This window comes from Penicillium coprophilum (genome assembly GCF_028826855.1).
Source record: "Penicillium coprophilum strain IBT 35676 chromosome Unknown utg000006l_segment0_segment0, whole genome shotgun sequence".
Lineage (NCBI taxonomy): Eukaryota > Fungi > Ascomycota > Eurotiomycetes > Eurotiales > Aspergillaceae > Penicillium > Penicillium coprophilum.
In genome coordinates, this window is record NW_026622725.1 from 2,597,339 (window position 1) to 2,612,190 (window position 14,852).

The window sequence follows — 14,852 nt, forward strand, 5'->3', positions numbered from 1 at the left end:
TATGTTTCACAATATATACACCCCAAACTCCCACAATCTCAAATAGGAGCATTCATTTTATCCTGATAGTCCGGAAATTCAAAATCCCCAAAATCCCTCTCACTACTAAGCGCCACGCGAGGATTCTCATGCGCAATACTACCCCTCGGCCTTCCTCCCCTCTCCAAATCGGGATGTTGACTATACGCAGAAGGAATAGAAGGAGGAACAGAATCAGAATGCAACCTCAACTCGCGTACAACACGAATCCCGTCTTCAGTCTCTTCGGCTTCATTCGGATCAACCTTAGAGATACTGGCAGAGTAACTCGCCGGTGCAGGATTGAACAGATTGTGACACCAGGTCTCATCATCTTGGTGAGCAGTCTCGGTCATTTTGGCTTTACTGGAAGGTCTCCGCTTTGAGAGCGATGAGCGTACTGGTCGAGGGAGGAAGAAATATGAGAAGATGCGGGAGAGGAGGGGGTGAAGTGGTGGTAGACAGATGCAAATGATGGAGATATTTGCTTCAAGGGAGGACCATAGGGCTGCTTGGGCATTTGCTTCTGTTGATGTGTCAGGTTTGCTCTTGTGTATTGCATGCGCAAAAAGAGCTATCAACTTACCGGTAAAGTCTCCTCCACTAACCATGATGTTTAGTTCATATAAGCGACCGGCACTGGTGGCAACGATACTATATGAAATGTCAGCTTCTTTTACAAGATCAAGCAGGAGTGTGCACTTGACGTACAGGATTCCAAGACTGAAAACCCCAATGATCCCCCACTTTTGTCTTTTTGGTAGCTGTAACTTCAACAGCAGTGGTATGGGCATAGCCACAATCAACAGATCTGTAAAGGTCTGGATTCCGGCATTTGTGAACCAGGTAGGCGCGTCGGGTAGACAATGATTCTTTCGGACCTCTAGGGATGGGTTCCAGAAGTAGTGGATAGGAATGCAGTAGACGAAGCCGCTCAGAGTCGTCCAGAGGCCGAAGAGGGCAAGGAACGATATCAAGACGTAGGTGATTATGAGGAAACGACGAGAATGGAAGACGCGGGTGAAGAGGGTTAGTGCGGAGATCTTGGCCAAGATCATGGTGAGGTTGTAGAAAGGGACTGAAAGCCATAGCCACTGTGGTTTATGTTCATTAGTGACTTGGTCCTCATGGTTCATAGAAGGGTTTTTGTACAAATAGTTGACGCTTGTATTCATCTAGAGAAATCTTTGTGGTGGGAACGCCGAGCCCGTTTTCTCGTTCTATTGAGGAGCCGTGTCAGATGTATGTGGTGAATGTACGATATTGCTGGAATGGACCACCGACCAAGAATGATAAAAATATAAGATAAGATGTCGGAGACCTATAATAGATAGGTGGTCAGAACTGCGCTCAATATATCTTGTTTGGAGGATAGATTCCTGGTATACATAGCAGGTAGAAGTACATACTAACGCAAATGATATAATCAGATCGTCTAACCCAGCGGCCTTCGCCATGTGAAACCGAGCGTATAACCGGAAGGCGACGGTCAAAACCGCCAGGCCTGTGAATATTGACGTGATGACCTCGACATACATCGCACCGACAAGGGCAACGACTGATCGATCTCAAAGATATCAGTTGGATCCTAGTGGAATGCCGCCGCCGAATGTCATTGTACTGGAAGAAATGCAGTGGAGCAGCGCCACCACTACACTGCGGCTGGGTATTGAATAGGTGAATAGTAGGGCAAGCAAGAAAGTCCAACGTCAGGAAAGTAAAAGGAGAGTAGAAGAACTATCTTAACCCACACATAACCAACACCAAAAAAAAGCACATGATCAGCCACAATCTGCAAAACTCAGGACTTTACACCTAAGCCCGTGTCTTTGGGTCTTCGTCCATGGCTGGTACTCAAAGATCAAATGGCCGCAAAGGCGAGCTGGCCGGTTGCGTCAAGACCTCTGGATCGACGGCTAATCAAGTCGGAAAGTGATGTGATTCGCTGACAGAATAAAGTTGTGGGCTACATTCCTCCGGCGCGCATCTCGATTGGTTCGATGCTTTTTTTTACATTCCGAGAAAGGAGGGCGATCAGATTCGAGGTCGAATAGAAAGCCCCTTGGTTCTTCGAGTCACTTTTGGTGGGTTTCCTGGTTTGGGATTAGGGTTGATATTTCTGCGCCTTTGATGCGCAGATCTGGTATGAATAATTATGTGTCCCCAATCGACAAGCACTCTTGACCTCCATGGAAGTGAGATCGACAGGAAGTAGTCAAGCCGGGCTAAGATGGTGGTAGCATCTAGACAAGGAATGAACTTAAGAGATTGATAGTTACTGTACCGACTAGTTATCTACAATGTGATATAGAAAGAAGTATACAGAATGACAATTCAATTGCAGACTATACAAAAACAAAAATTACCACAGCCAGGCCAATTTCCTTTCCACTAGGGATTCTAAAACGGGAGTATCTCATCAAATTTTGCAGCAAATGGGAAAATAATCTACAGGCGGGCCTTGAGGTTGGCCTTCAGCCTCCGCTCAACGGCAGCCATGTACTCGCCAGTGGTAACCCAAGCCTCGCGGTCCTTGCGACCACAGGCAAGAGCCAAATCCTTGGTCATGATAGCCTCATCGTTGACAACTTCAACGCAGGCACGCTCGAGCTCCTCGGCGAAGGCGACAACGTCGGGGGTGTTGTCGAGCTGACCACGCTGGACGAGACCACGGGTCCAAGCGAAGATAGAGGCGATGGGGTTGGTGGAGGTCTCGTTACCCTTCTGGTGCTCACGGTAGTGACGGGTGACGGTTCCGTGAGCGGCCTCGGACTCGAAGGCTTCACCGTCGGGGGTGGTGAGGGTGGAGGTCATCAGACCGAGGGAGCCGAAGCCCTGGGCGACGATATCAGACTGGACATCACCGTCGTAGTCTGAGTGGTGTTAGCTAAGGCATAGTAAATTGAGATGGGATGGGAAACTCACTCTTAAGAGCCATGACGAAGCCACCCTCGGACTTGATCATCTGAGCGACCATGTCGTCAATGAGACGGTGCTCGTACCAGATACCCTGGGCATCGAATTCCTTCTTGTAGTCCTTCTGGAAGATCTCCTCAAAGATATCCTTGAAGCGGCCATCGTACTTCTTGAGGATAGTGTTCTTGGTGCTCATATAGAGAGGGAGCTTCTTCATGAGGGCCGTCTTGAAGGAGGAGTGAGCGAAGCCAGCGATGGACTCATCAGTGTTGTACTGGCACTGGGTGACACCGCCACCCTGGAAGTCGAAGACCTGGATGTGCTCGGGCTTACCACCCTCAGGGGTGTAGACCAACTCGAGCTTACCGGGGCCAGGGATGACACGGTCCTGGGCACGGTACTGGTCACCGAAAGCGTGACGGCCAATAATGATAGGCTTAGTCCAGCCAGGGACCAGGCGGGGAATGCGGGAAATGACAATAGGCTCACGGAACACAGTACCGCCACTGGATAAATTAGTGATGAACAGTCAAAGCCAATAGGGTTGAATTTACTCACAGGATGTTGCGGATAGTGCCGTTGGGGGAGAGCCACACTACGGATGATTAGCCTTTTTGTTGTTACGCAACACGGACTTTCGATGAGCTTAATGAGCTTACTCTTCTTCAGCTTGAACTCCTCAACACGGGCCTCATCGGGGGTGATGGTGGCACACTTGACACCGACACCGTACTTCTTAATAGCCTCGGCAGCATCAATGGTAACCTGGTCATTGGTCTCATCACGGTACTCGATACCCAAATCGTAGTACTTGAGATCGACATCAAGATAAGGCAGAATCAACTACAGACAGCCAATTAGTATCAAGAATGATTCCGGGTTGGCATGTACTATGATGTATCCACTGCAGGCATCCTGCAACGGTGGCGATCATGCAGGTCTAGCCCGAGCCAGGAGGGGGGCGATCAGCTTACCTTTTCTCTGATTTCTTGCCAGATGATACGGGTCATCTAGATTTCACGAAGATGATTCGGTTAGCACATGTCAAGGATAAGGTTTAGGGCCTTGGGGGCGGCGTCATCAGAGGATTGACACATGAAGATGATCCAAATCGCCGTGTTTCCCCGCGTTTTCGACGAAAACGAGATCGCCGAGCACGATAATATGCAGGCTTGTGAAACAGGCCGATTGAAAGTTTGAACTATAAAAGGGGGGGGGGTTCTCCCATACCTCATCACCATCCAACTCGACCAAAGGGGTCTTGACCTTGATCTTGGTTTCGGAAGCCATAGTGCGGGTTTGAGTTAGATACGTAGGGATCGATCCGGACCAGCGGGAAGAAGCAACAACTCGATTAGTACGTTGAGAGAGGGAGGTAGAGGAAATAGATCTCTTGGAAGGAGAAATGAAAGAAGAGGAAGAAATAAGACGAGAGGTGGAAGAGAGAGGGGCAGGAGGGGTCGTAAGAGACCGACGAGCGACTGCGGAACTGGACCGGAGAGCGTTCATCGTGGAATAATGCCTAAGGACGTCAGCACTTGTTTCGCTGTTTCTGTTTGGCTGAGTGGGATCCAAGTCGCCTCAACCGCCTTGGTTACAACCGAGGGAATGAGGTTCGGCAGAAAGGAAAGTGTGGAGTCGGGAAATTTCCCGGAGAAAGGGCAGAGAGATATTGCGATTTCCGGGAGTTTGGGGGTAAAAGGACCGGGGCAATACGGGATTTATTCGGGATTAAGATGAGTAAGGCAAATCAGAAAGGGAAAATTACCGAATAGCAAGAGAGAGAGTGGTTAGTTGAAAGGGTAGAAGGAAAAAGCCTTGTCCGGTGTAATGAGGCGGTTGAGGATCTTTATCAACTCCGCAAACAGAAGCGCCGAAGCCGGAGTCACGAGATATTCGAGATTTGAGGGAATGGCTTTTGGGGGTGAAGACACATGGATCTCTCTTTTTCTTTAAATCTTTCTTTATAGGTCTCCTGACTCATCGATCTAACCCTTTCCCAGGTAAAATTTGATGTCAAGCTCCATCAACCGACCCGCTGAAGAAACCTATACGTGATGGAGCGGTTCCCGGAGAACGGAGCTCAACTCCGGCCTTGACCGGTCCTCCTTTTTTGACCCCGGAAAAGCTCCAACCGAATTGTACGATCTAGAGAGAAAAGATATAAATTGATTATGACGAAATAAGATATCAAAATGAATTTCCAATTGCCCCGGATTGGTGTTGAAAAGAATCTCCATCTAAGGGCCCGCTCCGATCAGACGCCGATTATGGTATGTGTTGAAGAATCGAAATTCGAACCGTATATGCAAGCTTCAAATATCTTCTTATATACTCTAGAACAAACCGTCGATATCCCCAGTCTCGGTGTCAATGTCCACATTAAGGTAACCGGGGGCAGTGGGGAGTCCGGGAATAGTTTGAATATCGGCAGCCAGAGCGTAGCTACAGCTATATTAGCGTAACGAATTTCCACAATTGAGGGGACAAAAACTTACAGGTATCCAGCACCCACAGCCAATCTGACATCCCGAATCGGTACAGTGAAACCGGATGGGGCACCCTTGAGGGCTGGATCGTGACTGAGTGAGTACTGAGTCTTGGCGATACAGATCGGCAGGTTAGAGAACCCTTGCTTAGTGTAGGTATCGACCTTCTTCTGGGCCAATTCACTGAACTCGACCTTCTCAGCACCATACATGGATTGACCAATGCGCTCAATGCGCTCCTGAATAGTACCGTCCAGTCCGTAGAGGAGCTGGAAGTTCTTCTCTTTGGAGCTAGCAGTCATGACAGCCTTGGCCAGATCAACGGCGCCGGCTCCACCCTCAGCCCAATGATTGGCAGGGACGGCATCCTCGGCGCCAGCAGCGATCGCCTCTTCTCTGATGACAGCAATTTCAGCCTCGGTATCAGTCTCGAACTTATTAATCGCAACCACGACCGGGACGCCATATTGCTTGGCGTTGGCAATGTGCTTCCGCAAGTTAACACAACCCTTGCGGAGAACATCCACGTTCTCAGTGCGGTAGACCTCATCTAGAGGAGCGCCGGGCTTGATCTCAGGGCCGCCGCCGTGAACCTTCAGGGCACGGACCGTAGCCACAATAACAACAGTGTCCGGAACCAGACCGGAGGAGCGGCACTTGATGTTAAAGAAGCGCTCACCACCCATTGTGAAGTCGAAGCCTGCCTCGGTGACGACGAAGCCGGTCTTGGCTTCGTGATCCTCATCAGGCTCAGTGCCGGCAAGCTTCAGGGCAAGCTTGTCGGCGATGGCAGAGCTGGCACCAATACTAATGTTGGCAAAGGGACCAGCATGTACCATCACAGGGGTGCCTTCCAAACTCTGCATCAAGTTTGGCTTGATGGCATCCTTCATCAAGGCGGCAAGGGCACCACCGGCACCAATATCATCGCAAGTCACAGGGTCGCCGTTTCGAGAAGTGGCAACCACCATGCGACCTAGTCGCTCACGCATATCATGCAAGTCGTTGCTCAAAGCAAGAATTGCCATGCACTCACTAGCGACGGAAATATCGAAGCCAGTCTCGCGGGAGTGACCTTTCTCGGTGGCGGCCTGGCCGACTGTGATACCACGTAGGTGACGGTCATTGACATCGAGGACGCGGCGCCAGGTGATGGTTTCTGGGTCGATATCCAGGCGGGCAAAGCGGGTAATCTCCTCCTCGGTGAGGTCATCTGGGTTAGTCTTCTCAATGCCCAGCTTCTTCAGGCGTCGGAACATGATGGGCTTGAATTCACGTGTGCCCTTGCTGGCAGGTACAAGACGCTTGTAGAGAGCTGCATCTTTCTGGGTGGACTCGTGGAACATGCGAGTCTCAATAGCGGCAGCGAGAAGATTGTTCGCGGCAGTGATGGCATGGATGTCACCTGTGAGGTGAAGATTGAACTCGTCCATAGGAATAACCTGACTGTAGCCTCCACCAGCGGCGCCACCCTTGATACCGAATGTAGGACCTTGGCTGGGCTGTCGGACGTTGGCAAAGGAAATGCGGTTCAAGTGGGCACCAAGAGCTTGAGTAAGACCCAATGTAGTGGTGGACTTACCCTCGCCGAGAGGGGTGGGTGTGATACCGCAGACCAAGATGTATCTTCCGTTTCTGCGATGGGAGAGGCGGTCCAGAACACTGAGGCTGATCTTGGCCTTGGTGTGGCCGTAGGGCTCCAACTCGTGGGGGGCAATACCGACCTCGGTAGCAACCTGGGTGATGGGCTTGGGGTACTGGGCGCGCGAGATGGCGATGTCGGAAGGCACGGGGGTTTGTAGGCGAAGGGGAAGAGGAGTGACGTGACGATCCTTCTGTTTCTCAAAGTAGGTCTTGGCGGAATGAACTACGTTCTTCAACAACATAGCCACTGTCATAGGACCAACACCACCGGGGACTGGAGTAATCTGCGAAGCCACTTCGGAAGCAGACTCAAACTCGACATCACCGACCAACCGCTCACCGGACTTCTTAGTCGCGTCAGGCTTGTAGTTGATACCGACGTCAATAACCACGGCACCAGGCTTCAACCAGTCACCCTTCACGAGCTCAGTTTGGCCAATGGCCGCCACAACAATATCAGCGTTCTTGACAATGCGGGGGATATCCGGTGTCTTTGAGTGGCAGACAGTAACGGTAGCGTCGGCGTTCTTTAACAAATAGCTGACTGGGCTGCCGACGATGTCGCTACGTCCCAGGACCACTGCCTCCTTGCCGGCGGGGTTTACCCCGCTTGCTTTAAGTAGTTCCATAACGGCCAGAGGGGTGCAGGGAGTGAACAACGGGCGACCGCCTCGCTTAGCCAGCTCGCCGATATTGATTGCGCCGAAACCATCGACATCCTTCTCATCTGAAACAGTTGATGTGATTGCATGCTCAGACATGTGGCTTGGGAGGGGCAATTGAACCAGAATGCCGTGGATCGCGGGGTCATTGTTGGCTTTGGTGATTTCCTGGATGAGCTCCAGCTCTGTGCTTGATTCGGAAACGTTGATCAAAGTGCAGATGATGTTGGCCTGGTAAATGAGGTCAGAGGTTGCTCCGCATATCTCAAACAGCAAGTCATACCTCTTGAGCAGCCTTCAGCTTCATGCGCACATAGGTACCTAAGTGACATTAGTCCAAACTATCTCTCCATACTGTTTGTAGATAGACCAACTGGAATCCGATCGATTGCCGACTATATAGAATCGTCATGTTAGTATAGAACATTCCTGTAATCATTCAAGGGACATGCTTACCCTGGAAGATGACCAGGTTGGGCTTGAATCTGGGGTTGGTCACTTGAATCTGCTCAATCTCTGACTTCAACCCCTGGCGAATGCTCTTCGCGATGGCAGTGCCATCAATCTTGGCGGCAGCCATTGCTGATCCGGAAAACGTTCGGGATGGTGAGATAGCGGGGTTGATAGGGGAAAAGTTGACGTTCACTGGAGACTTAATAGATGTAGGAAGGCGTCTAACAGGTTGAACAGAGGAAAAATAACGAGATAAGAAAAGATTTCGGAGAGTGCCCGCATGCACTTGGAGATAAAAAGTGCAGCGGGGTAGGGCAGCGGGGACAAATGGCATGAATTGCTTGTTTTGGGGCGAACCCGCGGACTTGCTATCGGCGTGGTGACAAGAAAATCAACAATTAGGCCTCAATTTCACATGTAACACTCAGGAGATATACCGGAGTAGAATCCAGCCCTATCAATTTCGAGTATTTCCCTTCATATGCACCTATTCCCTGCCTTTGTCTGTAATTAAGCTCATGCGGAGAGTCGGCGAGTTTCCCGGTTTCCCGGGAACCTCCTTGTTGCCGCCTGAGGCACGAATACATATCTAGGCTGCATGAGTCATCCACGACGAATTAACCTTTTCTGGCACACCAGCTAGGGCTTAGGGTATCCAGGTACCAGATCACGTGTAGATATCGGGATGCGGAAGATTCTGGCCTCCGAGAAAGTCTTGGCATTGAGGGCCGAGTGTGCGATGAAATTCACTAGTCAAAGAAAGTGAGGTTGACGAGGTTGACCCCCCCCCAAAAAAGCCACTCCGCCTTACCCATTCTGAGCCGAGCGTCTCAGATTTTTCCCCTCCGATACTCCATCTCGAAATTCCCATCATCTACTTGTCAAAATGCGGCCTATTTTGCTTTCCGGCCATGTGCGTTGATTTCCTCGAAATCTTGCTGGATCCACAGAGACTGACCGCAGCCATCTATAACAACAGGAGCGGTCCCTGACCCAAATCAAGTTCAACAGCGATGGCGATCTCCTCTTCTCCGTCTCGAAGGATAAGATTGTGTGCGCATGGTGGTCCGCCAACGGCGAGCGTCTCGGTACTTACAGCGGCCACCAGGGTGCCGTCTGGACAGTCGACGTCAGCCCCAACACCGTTCTCCTTGCAACCGGATCAGCAGACAACACCGTGCGTCTATGGAACATCAAGACCGGCGAGTGTGTGAAGGTTTGGGAATTCCCAACAGCCGTCAAGCGCGTGGCATTCTCCCCCGATGGAAGCAGACTTTTGGCCGTGACGGAAAAGCGCATGGGTTTCAACGGTACTATCGCCATTCTCGATATCAACTACGGCGAAAACCTCAGTGCGCAGGCTACCGAGCCCACCCTTACCATTGTTTGCGAGCAGAGCAAGGCCACCGTGGCGGGGTGGAGTTTCTTGGGCAAGTACATCATTGCGGGGCACGAGGACGGCAGCGTCAGCCAGTATGATCCTAAGGTATGTGTTTTTTCGAGGTGATTTGAGAAGGGTGGAATGCTAAATGCATCTCTAGTCTGGAGAACAAGTCGAGAACGTGCAAATCCACGAATTCGATAGCCAAATAACTGACATTCAATTCGCACCCGATCGTCTGTCTTTCATTACCGCGTCGAAAGACAAGTCAGCCAAGGTATGTGCTTTTACAAGTTATGCTATTGTAAGGCAATCCCCGCTGATAGTATGCAGCTCCTGTCCTCCCGCAACCTCGCCATCCTCAAAACCTACATCTCCGACACTCCCCTCAACACTGCTTCCGTGACACCCAAGAAGGACTTCGTTATTCTTGGTGGTGGTCAAGCCGCCATGGATGTCACCACCACCTCCGCCCGCCAGGGTAAATTCGAAGCCCGCTTCTACCACAGAGTGAGTACAGATATGCGATTGAGTGATCTTACCCGCCACATACCAATAATCATATCACGCAGGTCTTCGAAGATGAAGTCGGTCGCGTTCGTGGCCACTTCGGTCCCCTTAACACCATCGATGTCCACCCCGCCGGTACCGCATACGCCTCCGGTGGTGAGGACGGATACGTTCGTGTCCACCACTTCGACAAGTCATACTTCGACTTCATGTACGAGGTCGAGCGGGAGCAGGCGCGGAAGTAAAGAGCGGATGGGTGAAGAAAGTTGGAATGCGTCGTGTGTATGTGTTTACGAGGCGAAAAGACTTGGGACAGATTCCCCGAGTCCCGCATACGGAATGGGATGACCTTCCGGTCCACGATTTTCTCATATCATTGATTCCATGATCAATCGGAGTTGGTACCTTGTGTTTGTGTCTTTGTTTAATAAAAAGATGACATGGTTCATTTTTTGAGCTCTTATGTCTGTCCTGGTCCTCCGCAAAAGAGATGAAAATCGGGTAAATAGACAAAATCAAAGCTTTGCAAATCTTCAAATCGTGTCCAGACAGCCTAGCTGGTATAGAAGAGCATGAGGATAGGAGTTGTCTGTGTGTGTAGGAAAGCACTAGTCCGTACGTATCTTTTGATCTACCCCAGTACTTGCATACACTAGTTTCCCTTCATGTGCATAGGTTATGTGCGAGGTATAAAAACATCTATTCATTGAAATTTACATTTAAATGGCAATTGAAGGAAGATAAACATGACAATATCAAAAAATCTGAGGTATCTCATTTATACAATTTTTTTTTCGTGAAATCTTCTCTAACCCCGTTTCCCATGCAAGGCCAGCGCTGATCCGACCAGCAGAAAAGAAACCTGTAGAAAAAAACAAAAAAAAAAGTGACGTCTCATGAAAACGGAGAAGGAACATGACAGTCATAGAGCGCAAAAAAAGCAGAATGCAGAAACTTAAGATTTGCCCCCGGTCTCATCTCCGAAGGGATGAAAGCCGCGGACTCAACCCCGATCGTCTATTTCTTCTTAGGGAACTTTTCTGAGCCGATGTCTGAGCCACGCAGCTTGACGTTCAACACGCGCTCCATAGCTCCGAGGACCTTCTGGTCGGGGGCGGCAGTGCCACGCTCGAAGTCCTGCACAATGGTGATGGTGGTGTTGCACTTGGTGGCGAGTTCCTTCTGGGTCATCTTGTAGCCCTCCTCAGTACGGCGTCTCTTGATAGCGTCAGCGACGGCGTGACCGATAGTCTTGGGCTTGACGATGTCGTCGCTGCGGTCGACCTTGGTCAAATGTTGGCCTTCGGGGGCACCTGCCTTAGCGCCCTGGAGAGTGTGTTAGTCAAGATTCTAGGTCTTTTTGTCCCAGGGTCAGAGGAGAAACGTCACTTACAATGTTACCAGTGGTGTACTTCTTCTCAGTGATAACGCCACCGGAGCGCTGAGCAGCATTCAGGGCACTCTTGCCCTTGATGACGGTCTCGCGAGGGGCAGCGCCTGCTCCGCGGAACTTGCTGCCGATCTTGGTGGTGGTATCCCAGTCAGACATTTTGAAAGGAGGTTGGATTTGGGGGTTTGGGTGGTTGAGGTTGGTAGGAATAGTCGATGAGCGAGGGAGAGATGACGTTGGTCGCGTGCGGGTGAAGACAGAAATGCAATTTATATCGATGACACAGAAGCTTCTCGAGGGAGGGGGAGCCCGCACTAGTCCGCATTGGGACTAGCGTATATATGGGTCAAAGGCGTTCATTTGGCTCTCGCTTTTACATCAAGCGCATTTTCTGTTCCTAGTCCTATAGCACTTATTGCGGTTTGCTGTAGGATTCCGTATCTCTTCTAGCAGGTTTCAATGGGGTCTTGGGGGCTCATCATACCCATCGGCAATTCCCCCACCATGTCGATTGCCACAGCCACCTCCAATCATGCACACTATCACATACATTCCAGACTCACCCTACTCCTATTTAGAGTTCAACAGTATAAATAGTTCTTCAACAATACTTATACACCCAGTCACTTCTACATATATGGAGATATACATTGTAGTGCCCTTCAAACTATCACTAAGACAATGATGTTACTCGACCCACAGCTTGATGTCATAAGGCCTTGCTTCGTATGTGCGTGGACATTTGCAACCCTAATCGCTGATATCATAGGAGAAGAGCAACAAAATATCACGAACCAATCGCTTCCCTATAACGCAGTAAGCACAAGAGTCACAATGAGTCTTCAACAACGGGTCCCCATCAGGCTGAGCGCATGGTCGGGCACCAGGATAGGTTTAGCCTCTTTTATTCTAGATTGTTGTATAGCCCCAGAGACAAACTCTTGGGCTGGTTCGTGATTCAGTATTAAATCGAGTATGTAGGAGCCATAGAGTAGGCTTGTAACGGTATACCTACCTATCTTTTTGCTTCACTTCCATTCAGTGCTCTAATGACCTACATTGGCACGCTGTTCGTAGCCATATGATACAAACTCTAGGTGATTCAGATGTAATCCAGATTATCAGGGGTCTCATTGACTGAGATGAGTATGTACCATGTAACCCTAAGTCGGAAATGTATCGCAATGAGCTAACTAGCATTTGAGGCTGGGGACCCTGGGATTTTTGGCCATAAGCCCGCCAATAAGCGATACCGATTGAGCCCAGTCAATCCATTCAAAGCAAAAATCCAAGCCACCAACGCCGTATCAATGAGTGTGAGTACGAAGCAAAATGTCCAGCAAAATAGCCCAGCCATATGATTAGAAGATGCTGTTCACGATGTTGGAGCCAACAGTAGCACCGGCACCGAAGATTGCTAATATCAAGTTAGAAACCAAATAACGTGCACGAAAAGTATACAAGACGCACCGGCATTGCCCAGTTTCTTTCCGAACTTCTTGCCTCCTTCCTCGAACTTGTTCTTCTTTGGGTCTTCGGGATTTTCGGACTGTCCACTCTGGCTGACATCAAGAGGCATGTTTCCATAGTTAGTAGGCGGGGGCGAAGCGAAGCCAGCCTTCTCATTCACGACGTTTACGTAGCTCTGAGGGAAGATACCCTCCTGGCCAGTCCGCTCATTGCGACCACGCCACCCTGTTGATCACCGATTAGCTTTGTTTCCATAGCAGATAGGAGGGAAATAACATACAGTCCTTGTTCATTTCCTCGATAATCTGGATGCGATCCTGTGGTTTCATGTTCAAGTCGCCTGCATCAGAAGCGTGGTATTCGTACATGGCCACCGCGAGACCCATGACTGGCGGGACTTGGGGATAAGCTGGCGGGGCCCCCGGGGGGCGGGCTTGCATACTGATTGTGCAGCGCTGCCTTCTCGTTCACCGAGACGTTGGACATTTGTGAGACAGGAGGCGAGTAGGAGGGCGTGTAGGGGGCCGGAGGGGGCTGTGCTTGTACTGGAACATGTTGAACAGGCACAGGCTGGGCCTGTTGTCGGGGCGGCGATGATGATGCGTGCGCCGCTCGAGAGGCCTCGGAATCGGTGGGTAGCTGTGATAGAATGGTGGAGAGTTGGTGGGGTGTGATCACACGAGAATCGGCGAGGAATTCTAGTTCCTGATAGATGCTGAATTAGTACCTGGATTGCATTTCAGGAACAGGATGCCGGGAAGCCATACTGTTCGGACCATGCGGAGCGACCGGGTGGTCATGGCAGACGCGAACTCGCTGGAGGCGGCCATTGTGAAAAACAGGAGTCGTCTAGATTCAAGCAGACAACTTCAAAATGATCAGGATTCTTTTTTTTTTCAAAAAAAACAGTCCAGTGTAAGGAGAGTTGGGAGAGACAGGGGGTTGCGTCGGGTGTTATTAAGTAGCCTAGATCACCTGTGCACCTGGGCAACATCTAAGAATCTTCACTCCGACATCGACTGTAACATTTACATTCACTATAACCATCACAACTTCTCTATTTGATTCAAGGTTTCGTCGGGATTGAATTGCTCCCTTTACCCAATCTCAGGCTTTTTTCTCTTCTACATTGGATCGACTGATCCAAATATATATAAACAGGACAACCAACGAATCTACCTGGATCTCAACACAGATGCCAATATACCATAGGTTCAATCGGTAAATCGATATTAGGATGACCAATTCTTGGATTTCCGACCATTCTAAGCCTCCATGTGCCTGCAACAATGCCACATTGGTATCATCGCCCTGCCAAGGTAGGCCATATGGATGTCAGAGCCGCGAATCCCGCAAATTCCACGCAAATTCCACATCATCAACCCTAGTATAGAAGAAAGTGCATATTCTTGATCATAGACCTGTCCTGCCCCTTGTCACTTTGCCCGGGTTCGATCAAGTCTGCATCCCAGAGCCCCAAAATAAGAACGAGAATGCCAAAAGATCTTCATGGTAGCCCGAAAAGTAACTCGTTTCACGCCACTAACATCCTCCTTCACGTCCCCGCAGAACATACGTCTTATATATATCAACTTCCCATAAGTGACTTATGCATCAAGAATAAGTTACGCGCCGGTCAAAGAACAGCCCCCCCCCATCTAGACCCGCAATCCGTGCGATAGCGCATGCGGGCCGCAGCTAGTGCAGTGACAACGGAAAGTCTCGCCAGCGCAGCGCTTATATGCCAGCAGTAGGTACCTTAGTGTGTTTCATACCCCGGCAGAATTAAAGCCATGGTCATAATGTTCTTGATATCATTAGCTGGCGTTCTATTATTGCCACGGGGGAGGCGCTTCTCGAGCATATGGGCTCTGTACCTCGCTCTAAATCGAGTGAGGATCGGCAAAAATGCCCATCGA

At 50.0% G+C, this 14,852-nt stretch overlaps 6 protein-coding genes across 6 annotated transcripts; 1 reads left to right on the forward strand and 5 right to left on the reverse strand.

Annotated features, from left to right (window-relative positions):
- Positions 1-38: 38 nt before the first annotated feature.
- On the reverse strand, positions 39-1,556 carry N7500_009956 (uncharacterized protein; the record flags this gene model as incomplete). Its single annotated transcript, XM_056681094.1, has 6 exons — positions 39-544; positions 605-672; positions 730-1,112; positions 1,171-1,238; positions 1,303-1,339; positions 1,428-1,556. 6 exons carry the CDS (start codon positions 1,554-1,556, stop codon positions 39-41), a joined length of 1,191 nt encoding a protein of 396 aa, XP_056528476.1.
- A 910-nt stretch (positions 1,557-2,466) lies between these two features.
- On the reverse strand, positions 2,467-4,443 carry N7500_009957 (NADP-dependent isocitrate dehydrogenase; the record flags this gene model as incomplete). The annotated part of the gene is made up of 6 exons (XM_056681095.1): positions 2,467-2,891; positions 2,944-3,440; positions 3,493-3,529; positions 3,594-3,777; positions 3,909-3,944; positions 4,165-4,443. 6 exons carry the CDS (start codon positions 4,441-4,443, stop codon positions 2,467-2,469), a joined length of 1,458 nt encoding a protein of 485 aa, XP_056528477.1.
- Positions 4,444-5,270: 827 nt separating this feature from the next.
- Positions 5,271-8,516, reverse strand: N7500_009958 (C-1-tetrahydrofolate synthase; the record flags this gene model as incomplete). Its single annotated transcript, XM_056681096.1, has 5 exons — positions 5,271-5,379; positions 5,433-7,960; positions 8,013-8,050; positions 8,104-8,124; positions 8,186-8,516. The coding sequence occupies 5 exons, from the start codon at positions 8,514-8,516 to the stop codon at positions 5,271-5,273; spliced, it is 3,027 nt and encodes a 1,008-aa protein (XP_056528478.1).
- A 552-nt stretch (positions 8,517-9,068) lies between these two features.
- tif34 (translation initiation factor eIF3 subunit i) lies at positions 9,069-10,318 on the forward strand (the record flags this gene model as incomplete). Its single annotated transcript, XM_056681097.1, has 5 exons — positions 9,069-9,095; positions 9,162-9,668; positions 9,724-9,840; positions 9,897-10,073; positions 10,136-10,318. The coding sequence occupies 5 exons, from the start codon at positions 9,069-9,071 to the stop codon at positions 10,316-10,318; spliced, it is 1,011 nt and encodes a 336-aa protein (XP_056528479.1).
- A 772-nt stretch (positions 10,319-11,090) lies between these two features.
- mbf1 (multiprotein-bridging factor 1) lies at positions 11,091-11,622 on the reverse strand (the record flags this gene model as incomplete). The annotated part of the gene is made up of 2 exons (XM_056681098.1): positions 11,091-11,399; positions 11,467-11,622. The coding sequence occupies 2 exons, from the start codon at positions 11,620-11,622 to the stop codon at positions 11,091-11,093; spliced, it is 465 nt and encodes a 154-aa protein (XP_056528480.1).
- A 1,202-nt stretch (positions 11,623-12,824) lies between these two features.
- On the reverse strand, positions 12,825-13,763 carry N7500_009961 (SH3 domain-containing protein; the record flags this gene model as incomplete). The annotated part of the gene is made up of 5 exons (XM_056681099.1): positions 12,825-12,880; positions 12,934-13,158; positions 13,214-13,374; positions 13,418-13,638; positions 13,701-13,763. 5 exons carry the CDS (start codon positions 13,761-13,763, stop codon positions 12,825-12,827), a joined length of 726 nt encoding a protein of 241 aa, XP_056528481.1.
- Between the last annotated feature and the right edge of the window lie 1,089 nt (positions 13,764-14,852).